This window comes from Amblyomma americanum, chromosome 3 (genome assembly GCF_052857255.1).
Source record: "Amblyomma americanum isolate KBUSLIRL-KWMA chromosome 3, ASM5285725v1, whole genome shotgun sequence".
Classification (NCBI taxonomy): domain Eukaryota; kingdom Metazoa; phylum Arthropoda; class Arachnida; order Ixodida; family Ixodidae; genus Amblyomma; species Amblyomma americanum.
This window is the reverse complement of record NC_135499.1, coordinates 185,142,963-185,159,538: the sequence shown is the minus strand read 5'-3', so window position 1 is coordinate 185,159,538 and position 16,576 is coordinate 185,142,963. Positions and strand designations below refer to the sequence as shown.

Sequence of the window (16,576 nt, the reverse complement as noted above, 5' to 3'; positions counted from 1 at the left end):
CGAAATACCGGGAAAATATAATAAATGAAAAAGAGAAAACAGAGAAGGCATGAAAGGAATGGGGGGAGGGTTGGAAAGGAATGTGGAGGACAAGTGTTCTTCAGAAGTTATGACAAGAGAAGCAGGCCACAAGGTAAAGATAAAAATGAACAAAAAAGATAAAAAATGCACTTTAGAGGCTAAAGGATGGGTCGGGGTGGAAGAGCAGGGTGAAATAAACGATTCAGCAGCGGTATGAAGAGCTGGTAAATGCTCTGATCATATGCAAGACCTGTTTAAAGAATTACACCAGTTCCGGAACTGAGAGAAGTATAGAAATGTACTTCCACTCACCAAAAAAAAAAAAGATTGGCAGTGGCTTAGCTCAGCTGTGCCAGGATATACGTAGCGAGAGATACGTTTCCCTGGCTGAGCTTGTTGTGGTCATTGTATGTTTCGCAATGAGACACATTGGGTATACATATCTTTTATTCATTTTGCTTGACAGAGATGGACTGCCCGATGACCTGTGAAGTACCATGCAGCGGTCTCAATTTTGTGGATACATTATTTCGATTTGGTAGAGCCTCTTTAGTATACAAGCTCTATAGTAGTTCCCCATTGTGTAGTCTGGACGTGAGGGTCCGAAGCTAAATTAAAGTGAAACTTTTCTTTCATACACTGACTAAGAGAATCCTGTTTCCTGTTGAAATCACCCAATGTCACACACAACTGTGAAACCGTGCCGTAGGCTGGTATACACGGGGCAACCACATCAATCTTCTGCTTGACAGATATGTTCCCGGTGCCACGTAGACTCCTTGGATGATAATGCAGCTTTCCAGAAGCCGAACACAACAGGCTTCACCATTATTCACCCTGATCGAAGGGAGATGTCGTAGAGCGGTGATACCTTAATTATTTCACTTACACCGACTCCACCGTTATTATTGGTTCAAGCCAACTGCCAGGCGACAACCTCAGGATCGGAAGAGTTAATCTTGTCTTGTCTATACCGCCGTTTAGCAGCGGCTCGACTCTCCTTCTCTGCATGCATGGCAGACGTTGTGATACAGACGCCCATTACATCTCCGCCTTTTATACGCAATCCTGCGCATGCGAAGCGGTGTTCGGGTGATAGAGCGGAGTGCGGCGAGGCGACGACGAAGAACGCGGTGCAGCTGTGGGGTCTATCTGGTTACCATGGTATCGGCGCATGCGCACAACTGCTCGCACGCATGACGTCACGCTCGGCTTTGACGGTGGAGCCGGCGCGTGGCCGCGGCGACGGCGAAGCGCAAGCCGCTCTTCGCTCCTCTTCGGTTGCCATGGTCACGGCGCATGCGCACAACTTTTCTCTCCCATGTACCGCGAAATTGACTGGTAGCCCAGTGTAGCTCTCGCTACAAAAACACCCAAATTGATAGGCACCATCCTCAGAACTTCCTTGACAATGCTTTAAAACGAGCAACCACTCTAAAATGAGGCGAGGTACTTAAAGAACGAAAAAAAATCTAACCGTGAGCGGCCTCCTGCACTTATAACAATACTCGAACGCCCTTCCAAGCAAATAATATTCTACAGATAAGATTTATGGGGTTTAAAGTCCCCAAGCGACTCTGGAAAGGCTCCGGAAATTTCGACCGCCTTGAGTTCTTTAACGTGCACTGACATCGCGCAGCGCACGGGCCTCTGGAATTTCACTTCCATCGAAATTCGACCGCCGCGGCCGGGATCGAACCCGCGTCTTTTGTTTCAGTAGCCGAGCGCCATAACTCCTGAGCCGCCACGGCGGCTTTCCTGCAGATATACCATCCTATTTTAACTGCAAACGGTCGTCTCAAAAAAATATTTGCCGACGCACCCGAGGTAACGTACAGATGTAACACGAACCTGTAAGACATCCTACTGCGCGCTAGGCTTGGTAGGAAACCTCCGCCGACCGCAAGACCATGCTGTCAACCTAGATGCAAGACATGCAAGCATTTATAAAGCAGAACAGGCGCCGCGGTGGCTCAGTGGTTATGGCACTCGGCTGTTGACCTGAAAGACGCGGGTTCGATACCGGCCGCAGCGGTCCAACTAATTTCGATGGGGGCGAAACTCTAGAGGCCCGTCCACTGTGCGATGTCAGTGCACGTTAAAGAACCCCGGGTGATCTAAGTTTCCGGAGCTCTTCACTACGGCGTCCCTCATAGCCTGAGTCGCTTTGGGACGTTAAACCCTTATAAACCATAAACCAAAAAGCGACACTACTATTAGAAGTACGGGAAGCGACTTCAGCTTCGATATAAAGAATAGCTTTAATAGCACGTCGTCTTATCTACGTGCTTTGATGCACCTCTTGTCCGAAACAATGCACCGGAGAAACCGGGTAATCAATTATCGCCAGACTAAATGGTCATCGAGCTGACACAGCAAGGAGCCTACAGAAGGCAGTGGCGCAACATTTTAAAGCGGTCACAACTTCGATGACCTCAAACCGTTTATTCTTCAATTATGCTTCAGATCTGCAAGGAACAGATAATACAGAGGCATTCCTGATCTACAAATTTAAAAACTTACGACCAGCAGTGATTAACATATCCAGAAAAAATAGGGTCTCTCAGGTACATACCGGCACTGGCGTAATTCTTTAGACAGGACAATTGCGCATGATATGAGCATTCACCAGCACTTCATGCCGGCGCTCAATCGTTTCTTCCACCCTACCCTTTCGCCCCGACCCGTCCCTTGCCCACTCAATGACAATTTTAACGCGACAGCGTTAAGAAACTCGTGTCGCAGAAAAACTAGTGTCGGCGTCTTTGGCCATGAGCGAAAAATGGTGCATCTCGGTGGACACCTGAACCGCGCCGTAAGGGAAGGGGTTTTCCTTCCCTTACGGCGCGGCCCTTCCCTTACGGCGTGGCGCGCTTCGGGTGTCCAGCGAGAATTGTGAAACAGGCGTCCTTTCCTTGCTTTAAAAAATTTTATTTTCATTTTCCTTGCCTTACGGTGCGGTTGGGGTGTCCACCAAGATATGTTTACTTTCCTTAAATTGTCCGGGTAAGGGGTCGCACCGAAGGACGATGGCGTTCCTTGGATTCCTTAGCAATGCTGCAACACGCCGTCGTGTCCTGCTCTTAAGGTGAAGCTTAAGCATCCTCCAAATTTTTTTCATCCGCTTTGTTGAATTTTTCTTTACCTTGTGCTGTGCTTCTCTTGCCATCACTTCTCAGGAATACTCGTCTTCCGCAATCCTTTCCAACTCCCACCTTTTTGATTTATTTACATGAACATTAAAAGGAGAGGTCGGTGCTGCATAGCGGCTCCGTCTACTCCTTTTCACTAATTTATAGCAACTACTTTGTCCAACGATGTGGAGTTCGACATAACACAAACACAAACAGTACACAACATATAAAACAAAATACAAGCGTCAGGAGAAGTAACATTAATGAGCGAACAAAAACGCCTTGAAACTTTATGACTAAACAAGGACAGATGATAAAAATTAAGCTTATTTGCAGTACACACAGCAAAAGTAAATAACGCTATTGAAGCACTCACTCACAAAAACAAAGAAACTAAAAGTTTGTTTGCAGTAAACAGCAAAAGCAAATAACAAAAATATTGATGCACTCACGCACAGAGAGGTGAGAGCTCTAACATTGACTCAAATTCTACCAAGCTAATATTTCCCAAGAATGCCGCTGTCCTCAAGGAATGCTATCAATGCCACAAGTGTTCCATTTTGCAGTTCAAATGTCGGCCACGGGCGTTGAAGCTTTTGTAGACTTAAGGGTCTTTTATCAAGAGCGCTCAAGTCTCTCTTGTATCACGGCCTGAGGTTACCGTGCACTCGGCAGTCCAATAATGGGTGAGCCACATCCTCATTTTCTTGGCCACAGGCACACCGTGGGCTGCGTGCGCGGCCAATTCTACGAAAAAACTGCTTCGTGTGTAAGCCGTTCCTAAACGCAAGCAGTGAAGGACCGTTTCTAAACTTCTGCTGATAGATAATGTAATATTGAACCCTATCAACGGATCGATGAAGTGCAGATCAGAACATGTATGGTTTGGCTCAAACCACATCTTTTCGTTCATTTTATTACGCATGGTCTTCAAGAAACAGCGCAATGCGCTTCTCGATAACGGAAGGCCAGAAGTGAGGGCATTGGAGGGTGCTTGCCTAGCCGCAGCGTCCGCCTCAGTGTTTTCAGGAAATAAAGCAATACCCGGATGTCAATTGTAAAGCTATAATATGCTGCTTTTTGGTAGCCTTGGAAAATTCTTTAAGAACTTCGTATGCCAGTCTAGCTTTCCATGGTATGGGACTAGTGGTGTCAAGACATTTTAGTGCGGATATGGAGTCGCTAAAGATTACCCGCATACGCAGGTATCGCACCGAGGCGATGAACTGTAGAGCCAAATAGTGTAAATCTCAGCAGTCGTTAATTCTGTCGCGTGAGCCAGATTACATCCCGGTCGCTCATTAAGGTGTGGAATCACAAATGCGGACGCTGATGAATTTTGAAGAATGGAATCATCAGTATACACATGACCGTAACCCGGATACCGCATGTGTATCTGGTAAAGAGCTAACTGCTGAGCAGCGAATATCGTCATGTCACGCTTGCTAATTATCCCTTAGACTAAAACCCATGGGGGATTTTCCTATGTCTTCTTTCCAAAATTCATAACTTGGAAGAAGCTGGCGGTGGTGTTGAAACATTTGAGGTATATGACTTCCATCTCGTTCATTAAGCGCGAAAGCTAATGGGTGCCTTTCATGCTGGGTTACCACGCGGAAAATGTGCCTGCAGGTCTCTTTTGTTCTTAACACTTCAAACGGAGGCTGCCGTGCCTCAGCAATTACCAGAGCGCTGGAAGTCGCTTTAAGAACTCCCAAAGCTAAGGCCCCTAGCTAAGTCTTTGCAGGCGTTCCTCCGAAGTTCGCGACACACCATGAAGAATCGGAGATGAGTACGCAATTTTTTTTGATGAATGAGTGCATTGTGTACTGTTAGCAGAGATGACGAAGGACAGCCCCAAGACGTACCTGCAAGCCTGCGAAGCACGTTCACAGCAGCATTCACCTGGTCTTTGACAGATTCTATATGAGGAGCCCAAGAGAGTTGTCTGTCAAGAACTACACCCAAAAAACGGTGCTGCTTAACAGACGTTAAAGGTTGACCATTGAGGCAGCGAAGGAAATCCTTCAGATTCTTAGGAGTTAAAGGCAGAACGGCTGTTTTTGCGTGAGAGAGCAGCATCCTTCTCTCTTTTAAAAAAGCAGTCAATGGTACCTAGGCTTGCAAGGTAGACTCGTTAAGGCCTGCAGTTTTTCCAGAAACCCAAATACAGACATCATCGGCGTATAACGAACCGTGTAAGCCATAATAGAGCTTTCGCGGAAAATCCGTCGTCACGCAGTTAAAAATTGGCGGTGGTTTAGCTCTGGTTATACCCGGAGTGACGCGATAGCTACAGCTGGCCGAGTGGAATTTGCTCAGTTGAACTGCAAAATCAGTCTTTCACCGCTCCGTTTCCCTGGGCGTTCCTTCTTCATCTTCGTCCCACTTGGCAGTGCGCATGCACACAGCTCTGGCAGCTCGGTTTCGCCGGCGCGCCGCGCCGCCGGCAGCAGCATCTGTTCCACACCCCGTGACCAGCCACGGCGCCGCGCCGCCGTCAGCTGCTCCGCACCACGTGACAAACCACGTGACAGCGTGGCGGTGCCGCCACGCCACACTGAAAGCTCGAAATGCTACAGTAATGTAGCTATCGCTACAAAAGGAAAGGGCTTAGCACGCTGCTCTGCGGCACTCCTTGCATTAGGCTATGTTACGCGCTTTTTCCTTCACTTGGCTGCATGAATACTTTCCTGCCATCTAAAAAGTGGGAAATCAAACGTAGCGGTATTCCACTCACACCGAGGTCTAGCAAACTTGAGAGGACATGAATATATCTTACAGCACCGAATGCGCTCTTGATATCCGAAAATGCTGCGACGGTGATATTGATTTCCTACGCTCATGTTCTACACATTTTATTAGGTCCATAATTGCATCCATAGCGCATCTACGTCTACGAATTCCAGTCATGAACTCAGAAAACAGTCCTGTTTCATCACACCACCACTAAAGCCTGGCGTCTGTCATCTTCTCCATCGCTTTGCATAAGCAGCTTGTCAGGCTCACGGGGGCGAATGGAGTCGAGAAGCAAAGGGGATTTACAGGGTTTTAAAACAGGAAAAACGCGCGCAATCTTCCAAGACTGGGGAACAAACTCCTTGACCCACAGATTGTTAAATATCCCCAAAAGTACCGCGGTACCTTTTGGCCCAAGATTTTGAAGCATTCTATAATGACATCAAGCCCAGCAGCAGTCTTTGGACGGCACAACGCAAGATCACTTTTAAGTTCACCGATTAGGAATACAGAATCCAAGTAGGTATGTTGCACATTGAAGCATATGCAGCTGAGTTTTTAAACTCCTGGCAGTCTAATGATACGCCAGGACGAGAAATAAGACGGCAGAACTCATCAGCCAGGTCTGTTTCTGCAGTTTCCCGTGCCATTGCAAGAGCTCTGAAAGGGTTATTCTGAGGAACAGGCCTGCTTAAGAAGCGCGCCATCATCCATATCTTAGGTACTGGAGTGTGCGGGGTCAATGTACTGCAGAAGTCATGCCATTTTTTTCTTCATAATTGCTGCAGACGTTTAAGTATTCACGAATGAATCTTTTGAGCCTCGCGATGCAAATCTAAAGACCAGGATCGACGGTAAGTCCTTTCCGCTTTTCTTCGTAGTGCCCTGAGTCGATCATACTCTCCATCAATACTTGTGACTAGAGTAGCATGCCAGGCCGACAGCCAGGCAGACCTACCCTTTTCCATTAAAGTCCCTCCTCGTCCTCCTCCTCCTATTTCTCCTCCTCCAATACTTGTGAACGCGGGACTTCCTTGGTACAACGACTCAGTCTATCTTGCAACAGCGAAGTGAAGTCGTCATTACTGATGTCCATGAAAACATTTAGAGTTATGCAGTGACGAAAAGCTTCCAAACTGCTAGGTTTGGATTTACGTCGGGCATCCTGACATCGTAAGCTAGCATGATTTGCCAGTATAGGATAGTGATCCCTTCCGAGTGTCTGAATCTCTGTGGCCAACCCCATATCAGACACCAGATCTTGAGTGCACAGAATCAGATCTAAACAGCTCGAATAAAGAAAACCACGTAGAAATGTCGGAAAACCGTCGTTGAAAACACAGAACTTAGATTTCTCTGCGGCGCACTCCAAGACCCTTCCACGGGCGTCACAGTGGTCACTTCCCCAAGCAGTATTGTGAATTTATGAGCGTTAAAATCACCGCAACTAAGTAAACGCGAGCCCGCTATTTTAAAGACATTCAATAGAGCATTAGTCGGGGACGCGACAAGATGCTTCCAAGTAAATACTAATCACAGCAACGCAGACCTTACCAAAGGACGCCTTGCAAGCCACGAACTCTGGAACGTCCACTGGACTGCATCAGATAGACGGGTAGGTCCTTCCTCACACACAACATCGCCCTACTCAAACCAGATGGGCGTGATGATTTGTATGACACATATTTAGAGAGACGGAAATCGTCACCCACACGGGCCTCCTGTATGCACATCACAGGAAAATTGTTTTGCTCAATAAGTCTGCGAAAAGCTGCACTTTTTGCTCTGAATCTGTTTGCATTCTACTGAAAAACGGCGACATTTTGATAGCGGTAATTCATAAATGGTTTGCCCAACGGAGGACTTGGGAACCTGAGCCAGTAGAGGCTCCACAGACAACAAAGCATTCACCACTGGGATGATGTTTGCTTGCGGAATGGCTGTCAGAATAGCTCGAACTGCAGTAAACAGCATAGGAAGAATAAGCTGCTCCACTGAGACTGAAGAGTTGACTCCAGCAACTGGGGCTGGTTCAGGTACCACTTGCGCTGGTCGAGCAGAAGAACGCTGAAATGAGGAAGTTGAGGGACCCGGAATAGGACCTTAAACTTGGCTGTCAGAAGTCTCCCGAGTAGTCCTTTTCAATGCGGAAGCGGGAGGCACAACCGAAGAACTGGAAGTAGAATTCTGCACTCGATGGCTTTAATTTTGTCGAGCAGAGTATTTCAGCGCGGACGCATACGATGCAGATTTCGAAGCTTGGTGTGTGTCATACTGCACTGGATTCTCTGCTTCCAGATTTGGAGGAGGTGCGTTTTTGCGAGGCGACTTCCCATGAAGTATTTCGTGACGCCACAGGTTTGAAGCAGCTACGTTTTGGGGACAATCCGAGAAAGAGGCGGTGTGAGTACCACCAGAGTTCGCGCACTTCTGTTGCAGAAGTGGTTTGCACTGGGTATGCTCATGGCTCTCCGACGAATCTTGCCTCGGCGCGAAGCGTGGCAGTTCTTTGCCACGTGTTCTTTGCCAGTTCTTTGCCACAGTTCAAGCAGCGGAATGCTGGTCTAAGGTACTCTTGCACAGGATGACTAGTGAAGCCCAAGAACACCCTGTCTGGCATTGGCGGCCTTCTCTGACTGTAAGAATGACTGAGTATAGGGGACGGTATTCCACCGCTCCATCCTCTTGACGCCGATACATAGTCTGTCGGCGTGCTGAGATCACTCCGGCATCCCTCAGAAATTCTAGAATTTGCTCATCGTTGTACTAGAGAAGAACGTGGCGGATTTTACCAGAGTTTCTTGTGTATAGGACTCCATAATGGAAGGACTGACACCTAATCCAGCCGCTTGACGCTTAGCAGACGCTTAGCTGATGCTAAGGAGCTGACACATACAGAGAAACTGCCATCTCTATTTACCCTGAATGATGTAAATTTCTCCTTTGCGGAAGAAAATATTTCTGACGAAACTCTGTTTCGTTTCACTTGCCAACCGCTTTGGCTTTATTGAGTCGGACGGAACACTACAGGAATCCCTTCCGGTCCCTTTTTCTTGTAGGAGACAAGCGTAAACGGGGCTTCATCACGCTCTATATCCTCCGGCTCGCTCTGCACATCCTGTAATGTGCTCTCACTATAATTGGCGATTTCCTGGAGGCGAGGTTCTTGGTTCTCCACTTCCTCTTCTTCATCCTCGGCTGGAGGATGAATTCTCATAGCTCCCGCTCCGTCAATCATCATTATAATGACTACTTGAGGATGCTATTCACCGCATGATGACCAGCCGGCTCTTGACTGCACCCAGGAATGACATTCATTATGCCCGGGATAGCTCTCGAAACGTGAGGCTGGGGAGAATATGGGGTGTTGGGGGTTGGTCCCCAGCCACCGCTGTGGCTGCGGACGCGCAAAATCAAGAAGAGAGCCCTCCGTGCCTTGCGCTCGATGTACCGGAATCCAGCTGGAACTCTTGCTGGCCACACGAGGAGCAGTGGGCTCACGAAACGGCGGTCAGACACACAATGCAAACAAAGACTTGACGGAGCGCAGCAGAACGGCGACCGAACAGGGGTACCTCTTCTACTTCTTCCCTCTTCCTTTCTTCCTTTCTCTTCTTTCTCTTTTTTCCTTTATTATATTTTCCCGGTATTTCGGTCCGCCATGCTAACCCCTTTTCTGAGTTTTTCAGGTCAACACAGCCAGTTCTACCAAGCCACTTCTCGCAGCTGGACACACAGCCTTACAAGCCCACGCCCCTTATCTCACCTTCGCTCCATATTCCGGGATTCCTTTCTGCATAGCTGGCTTTTTCTTTTCACATTTTTTCAGGCCAGCTGGTTAATCGATTTTAGTAGCCATCATGCCTGGACCAGACTCACCCTCCCCATTCTAACACCATTCCCACCCTCCTCCCCCTCACCGAGCCTTCCTCCTCGGAGGGATGAGCCTATTGAAACCCTGCTAATGATGAACGCTTTGCCCAGATGATAAGTATTTTGCCTAAGTATTGGCAAGCACCCTGAGGTTTTCCTTGCCTTATTCACTTTGTGATTATCAAGAACCATCTCACCAATCTGCCTTTTACCATGGACTGATTGTGTGAGAGTGTAATTTAATTGAGTAATAAATTAAGGATTGGTGTAATATGTCGTGATGAAGATTGATGACGTTAATTAGTTAATGCTAATAAAGATAATAATTCTTTACTATTCACAAAAATTAAGACAACTAAGATTTAGGACTACTATGGTGGAAGTGGTTTGGTTGGTTTATGGGGGTTTAACGTCCCAAAGCGACTCAGGCTATGAGGGACGCCGTAGTGAAGGGCTCCGGAAATTTCGACCACCTGGGGTTCTTTAACGTGCACTGACATCGCACAGTACACGGGCCTCTAGAATTCCGCCTCCATCGAAATTCGACCGCCGCGGCCACGATCGAACCCGCGTCTTTCGGGCCGGTAGCCGAGCGCCGTAACCACTCAGCCATCGCGGCGGCTATAAGGTGGAAGTGATGGTGATGATGATACGTGACGACGTCATACCAAGGTCCCGTCAGAAGATTACGCAAAGTTTTTGGTCAATTGAGAGTGATGACGTCATGTCAAAGTCAGGTGACAAGAGGGCGCAAAAATTTCGAAGTCACGGGACACGGTGATGACCTCACACGAAAGTCACGTGGCAAAGTGTTTGCGTCATACCAAACTCAAATGACAGGATAATTGGCAGAAAAGAATTTTGAGAAAGTAGGCTGCATGAGTTGAACTAAAAAATAACGTTACGTGATACAACACTAGTTAGTAGCAGTGATTTGCGAAACTTCAATTTCGCACCTAGATGCTTCTTTCGCATCTCTCCAGTGCCGGTCGCCGCAGTGCTCTCAAATGTTTTAGGCGGTTTTGTGCCCGCACACAGAAACTGTGTTTTTAAGTAAGTTTTTGTTTCTCCCTCGGTGGCGGCGACAGCAGCCGGTGCGCTTGGGGGTTCACGAAGGTGAGAATAGGCGTTGCCCTTGGTCGTGCTGAATTTAAAGGTGACTGGGAACCTTCTAGATAAAGAGTCTACAACACCTACGAGGCTAGAACATCGTAGAAACAGCTGCGTCGGTTGGAATCCTTCCTGACAAATGTGGCTGCTTCTCGCTTGACAAACTAAATGAAAAGGCCGCTTGCCCCGGCGTAAAGAGAAAACATATGCAAAGAGCAAAGAATGAAACAAGCACCGCTTCGCGGCATTATCTCTATTCGACGCAACACGAAATAAGAAAACAAGCATAATTGTGATTTAGTGGTATTTATAGTAATGATGATAGCAAAAAATGGCTGTGGTTTAGCTGTGGTTAAACGTGGAGTGACGCGATAGCTACATATGGCCGAGTGGAACTCGCCCAGTCGAATTGCGAAGTCAGTCTTTCGCCCCTCCGTTGTTGTTGCTGTTGCCTCAAAAACGATGGGCTGGACGCTCCGTCTTCATCTTCGTCCCATTTGACACGGCGCATGCGCACAGCTGTTGCGCGCCGCGCCGCCGGCAGCAGCTGCTGCTCCGCACCACGTGACCAACCACGTCACCAACGGCGCCGCCACGGAGCTCAAGTGGTGCCACGCTGAAGGGTCGAAGAGGTGGCGTAGTGTAGCTCTCGCTACAAAAAAAGTTTGCAAACTGGAAAATTATGTGACACTGTTAAAGAAATATTGAAGGTAATGGTCCATTATTCTGATATGTCGCAAAATCTTTCTTTTAAAGTGGTTCCAGCGACCAAATCGGACAGTTGAGACTGCCATAGAAAACTAATCGGGGAACGCTTTTGAGCATAGCTAATTGTTATAGTGCATGAAATCTTACATTATATGAAAAATTACGTTCATAAATGGCTTCCCGCTCAAAAATGCCTTTGTCCAGAATTGCTGGGTACGTGCCGATTGTATGTCCGAGAATCGTGAGCGTTCCATCCCGTGGCACTGCCCGCTCATCTTCATCGAGTGAGGCAGATTTATTAGCTGGCCTTAGCGGAGCAGGCGCTCTTCTTCCCTTACAAGCATGGTCTCTACACAGTCTATACTTCTTATAGACTCTATTGCCTTCCTATAGATATTCCTTTTTATCTATTCATGGGTTACAGACTGTCTATCGAAAAAAGTTACTAAAAGTGTATGGCCATAAATCTATAGATTGTCTATAGGATTTGTATTGCCTTTAGGTTGTTCTCTAAGGTTTGTCTTTAGATATCCTATAGAGTTTATAGACTGAAGTCTATGAACAGTCTATAGACTGTGTAAAAAATTTGGGAGAGATTCACGGGGCCTTAGGAATGGCCTCAAAGTTTTTCTTTCTCCTCCTCCTCTATCGGTGTCTTCTATGTGGCACTAATCCGTGCTCTCGCGCTGATTCGAATGTAGTAAACATTCTCTGTCATCATTTTCTTGTCGAGCTCGAAGAATGACGAAATTTGTTTCCCGGTCGCTTAGTGAAACCGTCTAGCGCAGCTAGTCATCAGTGAAAGTCACATGCCGGCTTATACACTGTGCATGACGGCAGCTTTATCTTGGTATTTGAAAACAATGAGCTGGCGAAAGTTCATCGTTGTTATCAGATGGGTTAGATGGGCAATCGCTTCATGCAATTGTCTTGCGCTTGTGCGCCGCACAGTGAGCGATGCGACTGTCAACATGCTTGTATTCCTTTTGAATACAGTGGTAAAATGGTTTCTTGGTTGGAAAATGCAACACGTATGTTATTATGCAAATTTGCCTGCCCACGTAAACTGTCACGTGAGAAACAAAGGCAGTTGCAAAGAAACACTCACAGAAGAGCAACCTTTTTATAACGGAGGGTTACACAGGACACATTTCAGTCGAGCTTTGCAAGGCAGGCAGCCAGTTGCAGCAGTCTGTCAGCCAATTTCCCTCCTGCCTAACCGGTTTGAACGCGGCTTTGCCTTAACACATATCACGGTGCGGAAAATGAAATAAACTAAAAAAAATTGCTCAAAAGAACAGCGCGCGACTTTAAGCCTCGAAGACCCCCCGTCACAATACCAGGATCTGTTGTACATTGCGGTTTACTACTGTTACTGCTCGTTTTTGCATTTTTAGCGTATGCTTTGGCGACACTGCCAATCGATAAACGATCAATCGTAATTGGAATTCCTGCGAACGTTCCATCGCATATTTAAAACAGGATATAATCGGTTTAACACTCCTGGTGTCTTTATGTTTACAATAAAGTGCGTCTTACATTTCTACAAATTGTGCTAACTTTTTACAGGACGCAGTGCTGTAAACACGACTTCCATTTTTTTAGTGCGCCAGTGGCCATTCATAGCATTTAGCCGTTGTGTGTTTGCTTGTCTGAAGCCTGTTCTCACAGCGAACCCCCCCCCCCCCCCCCCCCCCAACCGATTTGGCCGCTGTCTGCCTGGCTAAGCTTGTCCTGAAATAAAATTAACATAGAGCACCGTGGCCGCGAGTGGGTTTCGAACTCGCAGCGGAGCGAACAGGTCAGGTTCGTTGGTCACAGCATCGGACCAGTACGCAGTCGCCGCTTTTTTCAACATGGTATGTACTACGCCATCGCCGCAGCCGGACACCGCGCGTGTTTCACTGTCAGTCTCTCGCGCTGTGCTTTGGACGTAGCTGTCTTTATCAACTTCCATCTGCGCTCAGTGGATCCGAACACCGAAACAGAAGTGAAAACCGAACTGCTTGCGCACATAATTAGCATTTGGCCTAACCGTGATGTATCGTCCGTCAAGCCACAGCAACGCGCAAAGCTTCATACTTTGCATTCCTCCAATACCGTGAATGCGGCGGCGTCTGTCGGTGACTTCAGCGTAGGGGTGTGGGGAGCGAAACACAACAGAGAAGGTCGCCGCTGGCAGTGTAGTGGTAATATCGCATGGCTGCTACCTTCCGTATATCGGTAGAGACATCATCATCCCAGGCGTTCGAGCTGGAAAAGCTCGTTACGACCACCCTCAGCTCTGTAGTTTGTCAGCGAGTCAGTATTCAGCAAGAACTCAGCACAGCTGGTCATCACTGCTGGCGCCATCGCCAATTCTTCAGTTCAGGCACTGCGATTGTCGGCTGACCCCAGCCATTTTTGTTGCCAGCGCTCACTTGAAACACGTACTCTCTGTAACAAAAAAAAGAAAGGAGTATTAGGAACAGAACCAGTTATGGTTGCTCTGAGAATCCTACAGTGAGGGTCGCAAGAAAACAGTGATAGGCTCCACAAGCACATGCTGCTTCCATTTTTGTGTAGTGAGGCATAGACGGATGAGGCGCAACATTCATCGCTGTGTCCCCAACGCGGGACTGAGGCGCTCCTGCGCCTGCACTCACGTCTGTGGCTTGAGTCCGAAGATGTCGCAGAGGCAGATGCGCGAGGTTGCCTTATCCCGCCACTGCTTGGAGGGTACCTCACGGCACTGGATGCGGTAGCTCGTGATGGGCGATCCGCCATTGTAGATCGGCTTGGTCCACACCAGCGTCGCCGAGGTCGGTCCGGTCTCCGTCACCACGGGGTCCAAAGGCGGCCCAGGGACGGCTGTTACACCCCGACATATGGCAGTGAGGGGACACGATGAATGCAGCAAGGATAAGGTCCACGTGACTCAGTTCATTAGTGCGAAAGCTGCACACCTTTTTACATCGTGTGGAGTGCACACCATTTGTATTAGCTCTAATAGACATGTCATTGCCATTATTAAATCTTTTTTTTTTACAGCGATAGCTGTATGATGTGCTATTTTTTGGAAAAACGGTGTCACCGTCACTGCTGGCCCCGGCACTGTTGTAATGTGACAAAACCAACGACTGCGTTTACTCGCAGATCAATGTGAATGGCGGGCCTGGGTCAAAACTGTCATGTGGGCTGGGAGAAGGGCGCTGTCGCAAAAACCAAGGTTCATAGTACGTTCTCACAAGCGACTACGTTTGCGCCACACGAATGCTTATCATTTACTGCCGCTTTCGGTAGGTGGTTTTGTTTCTCCATTTAGAAGGGAACGCCGCGAAATCAGTCACAAATCTCTGTCTAGCTTTATTCTCAGCAGTGCGACGCGACGCTCAGTTTTCAGGATAACGCTGAGGGTCATGAATGGAGAGTTTTGCTCTGCACTGCATGTTTTCGAAGGCAGCCATCGGAAAAGTACATACCTCACCACGTTCAGCAAGGAGCGGCAGTTCAGCTAGGCTACCAAACGTTTAATACATCGGGGTTCCCACAGCACATGCGATGTAATCATTTAACAACGATACCAATAACTGTGAATGACGCTAGGTTACCACACAGTTCTTGAAATTTTCATGTGCCACAGCTCTGGTAGCATCCTGTACTATTTCTTCGTCCCTGTAATATCTGCGTTGCTTCTGCGACCTTAATCGCATACTCCGCAGAATAAACGTGCAGCAGTTCTGGACAAGCCATTGGTTCATGCTTGTTCATGATGTAACTCCGAAGATGGGATTTTACATTACTTATGAAGGCAATTGTGTTTCTTGGTGCGAATTTAATCAAGCTTATTTAAATTGTAAATACTGTTTTCAAGCGTCCCGAAGCGACACATGGACTGTGAGAGGCACCGCAATGAAGGGTCCCGGATCGGTTCAGACCACCTATGCTTCTTTAACTGACGCCAGCAGTGAACAGCACACCGGCGTTTTTGTATTTTACCTCCATCGAAATACGGCCGCCGCGGCAGCGATTGAACCCGTGACCTCGGGACCCCAGAAAATCGCCAAAGGCTCTCAGCCTAATCAGTCTTATGGCTGAGCAGCAAGTTGACTTGGTAAATGAATGACAACTTGAGTTCTATTGGTGAAGCCACGGCAGGCACTGCATTGTGGCACTGCATTGTGCACGAAGTCACGGCAGGCAGCCTGTTGCGAACATTGATTGCCTTTAGCTCTTTGTGCACAGCTAATCAAACCAATTAATTCTCAGTAAGAGATCCAACTGAGCAACGCTGGTTCTGCCATCAAGCAGTATCAGGTGACTAAAGAGCGTAGAAGTCGAATAACTAATATGGGTAGTGAATAAGACCGTTATTTCGTCGTGTATGCTTGGTACACTTCCGGAATTGTGCATTGCCTGAAAAAAGAAATTAAACGTGGTAACTTCTGTCGAAAACTGTGAACAGGCATCGTTTAATATTGAGTACAACCATTGCGTGTTGACCGCGAATATCATGGCTCTAAATGCTTTGTGTCAAGGTCTGCTGTCTCCATACTCACAGAATGGCTCGTGAGTTGTACGAGGAACGTCTTCTAAATAATTAAGGCCCAGCATTCCGTAAGTCTTGAAGTGGCGCCTGGGTCTGGAAGAAAACAATGAGGCATTTACCTTTCGCCCAAACTCCATCATCATCATCCTCATCATCATTCTAATAAGCCTTATTACGCCCACTGCAGAACGAAGGCCTCGCCCATATCTCTTCAATTAGCCCTGTCCTGTGCCAGCTGTGCCACCTTATCCCCACAAACCTCTTAATCTTATCCGCCCACCTAACTTTCTGCCACGCTTCCCTTCCCTTGTAATCGGTTATCTCGCCTTCGCAACCACATGCCCTGCCCAAGTCTATTTCTTCCTCTTGATTTCGACTAGGATATCCTTAACACATATTTTATCCCTGACCCTGATCTCTGAATATGATGTTCAAGAAATAACTAGCAACTGGCAACGTAAGC

The 16,576-nt window shown here is 47.6% G+C and overlaps 2 protein-coding genes across 4 annotated transcripts in view; one reads left to right on the top strand and one right to left on the bottom strand.

Moving 5' to 3' along the window:
- The window catches only part of LOC144125626 (uncharacterized), a 210,576-nt gene that overhangs the window by 77,910 nt on the left and 116,090 nt on the right, over positions 1–16,576 (top strand). The window lies entirely within an intron of this gene.
- MnM (myomesin and myosin binding protein) overlaps positions 12,695–16,576 on the bottom strand; it is a 56,599-nt gene continuing 52,717 nt past the window's right edge. For all 3 annotated transcript variants that reach the window (XM_077659190.1, XM_077659191.1, XM_077659192.1), the window contains exons 19-21: positions 16,124–16,206; positions 14,231–14,435; positions 12,695–14,021 (exon numbers count right to left, since the gene is read on the bottom strand). In XM_077659190.1, coding sequence (XP_077515316.1) covers positions 13,922–14,021; positions 14,231–14,435; positions 16,124–16,206 — 388 coding nt within the window. In that variant the 3' untranslated portion in view covers positions 12,695–13,921. The remainder of the gene's footprint in view (positions 14,022–14,230; positions 14,436–16,123; positions 16,207–16,576) is intronic.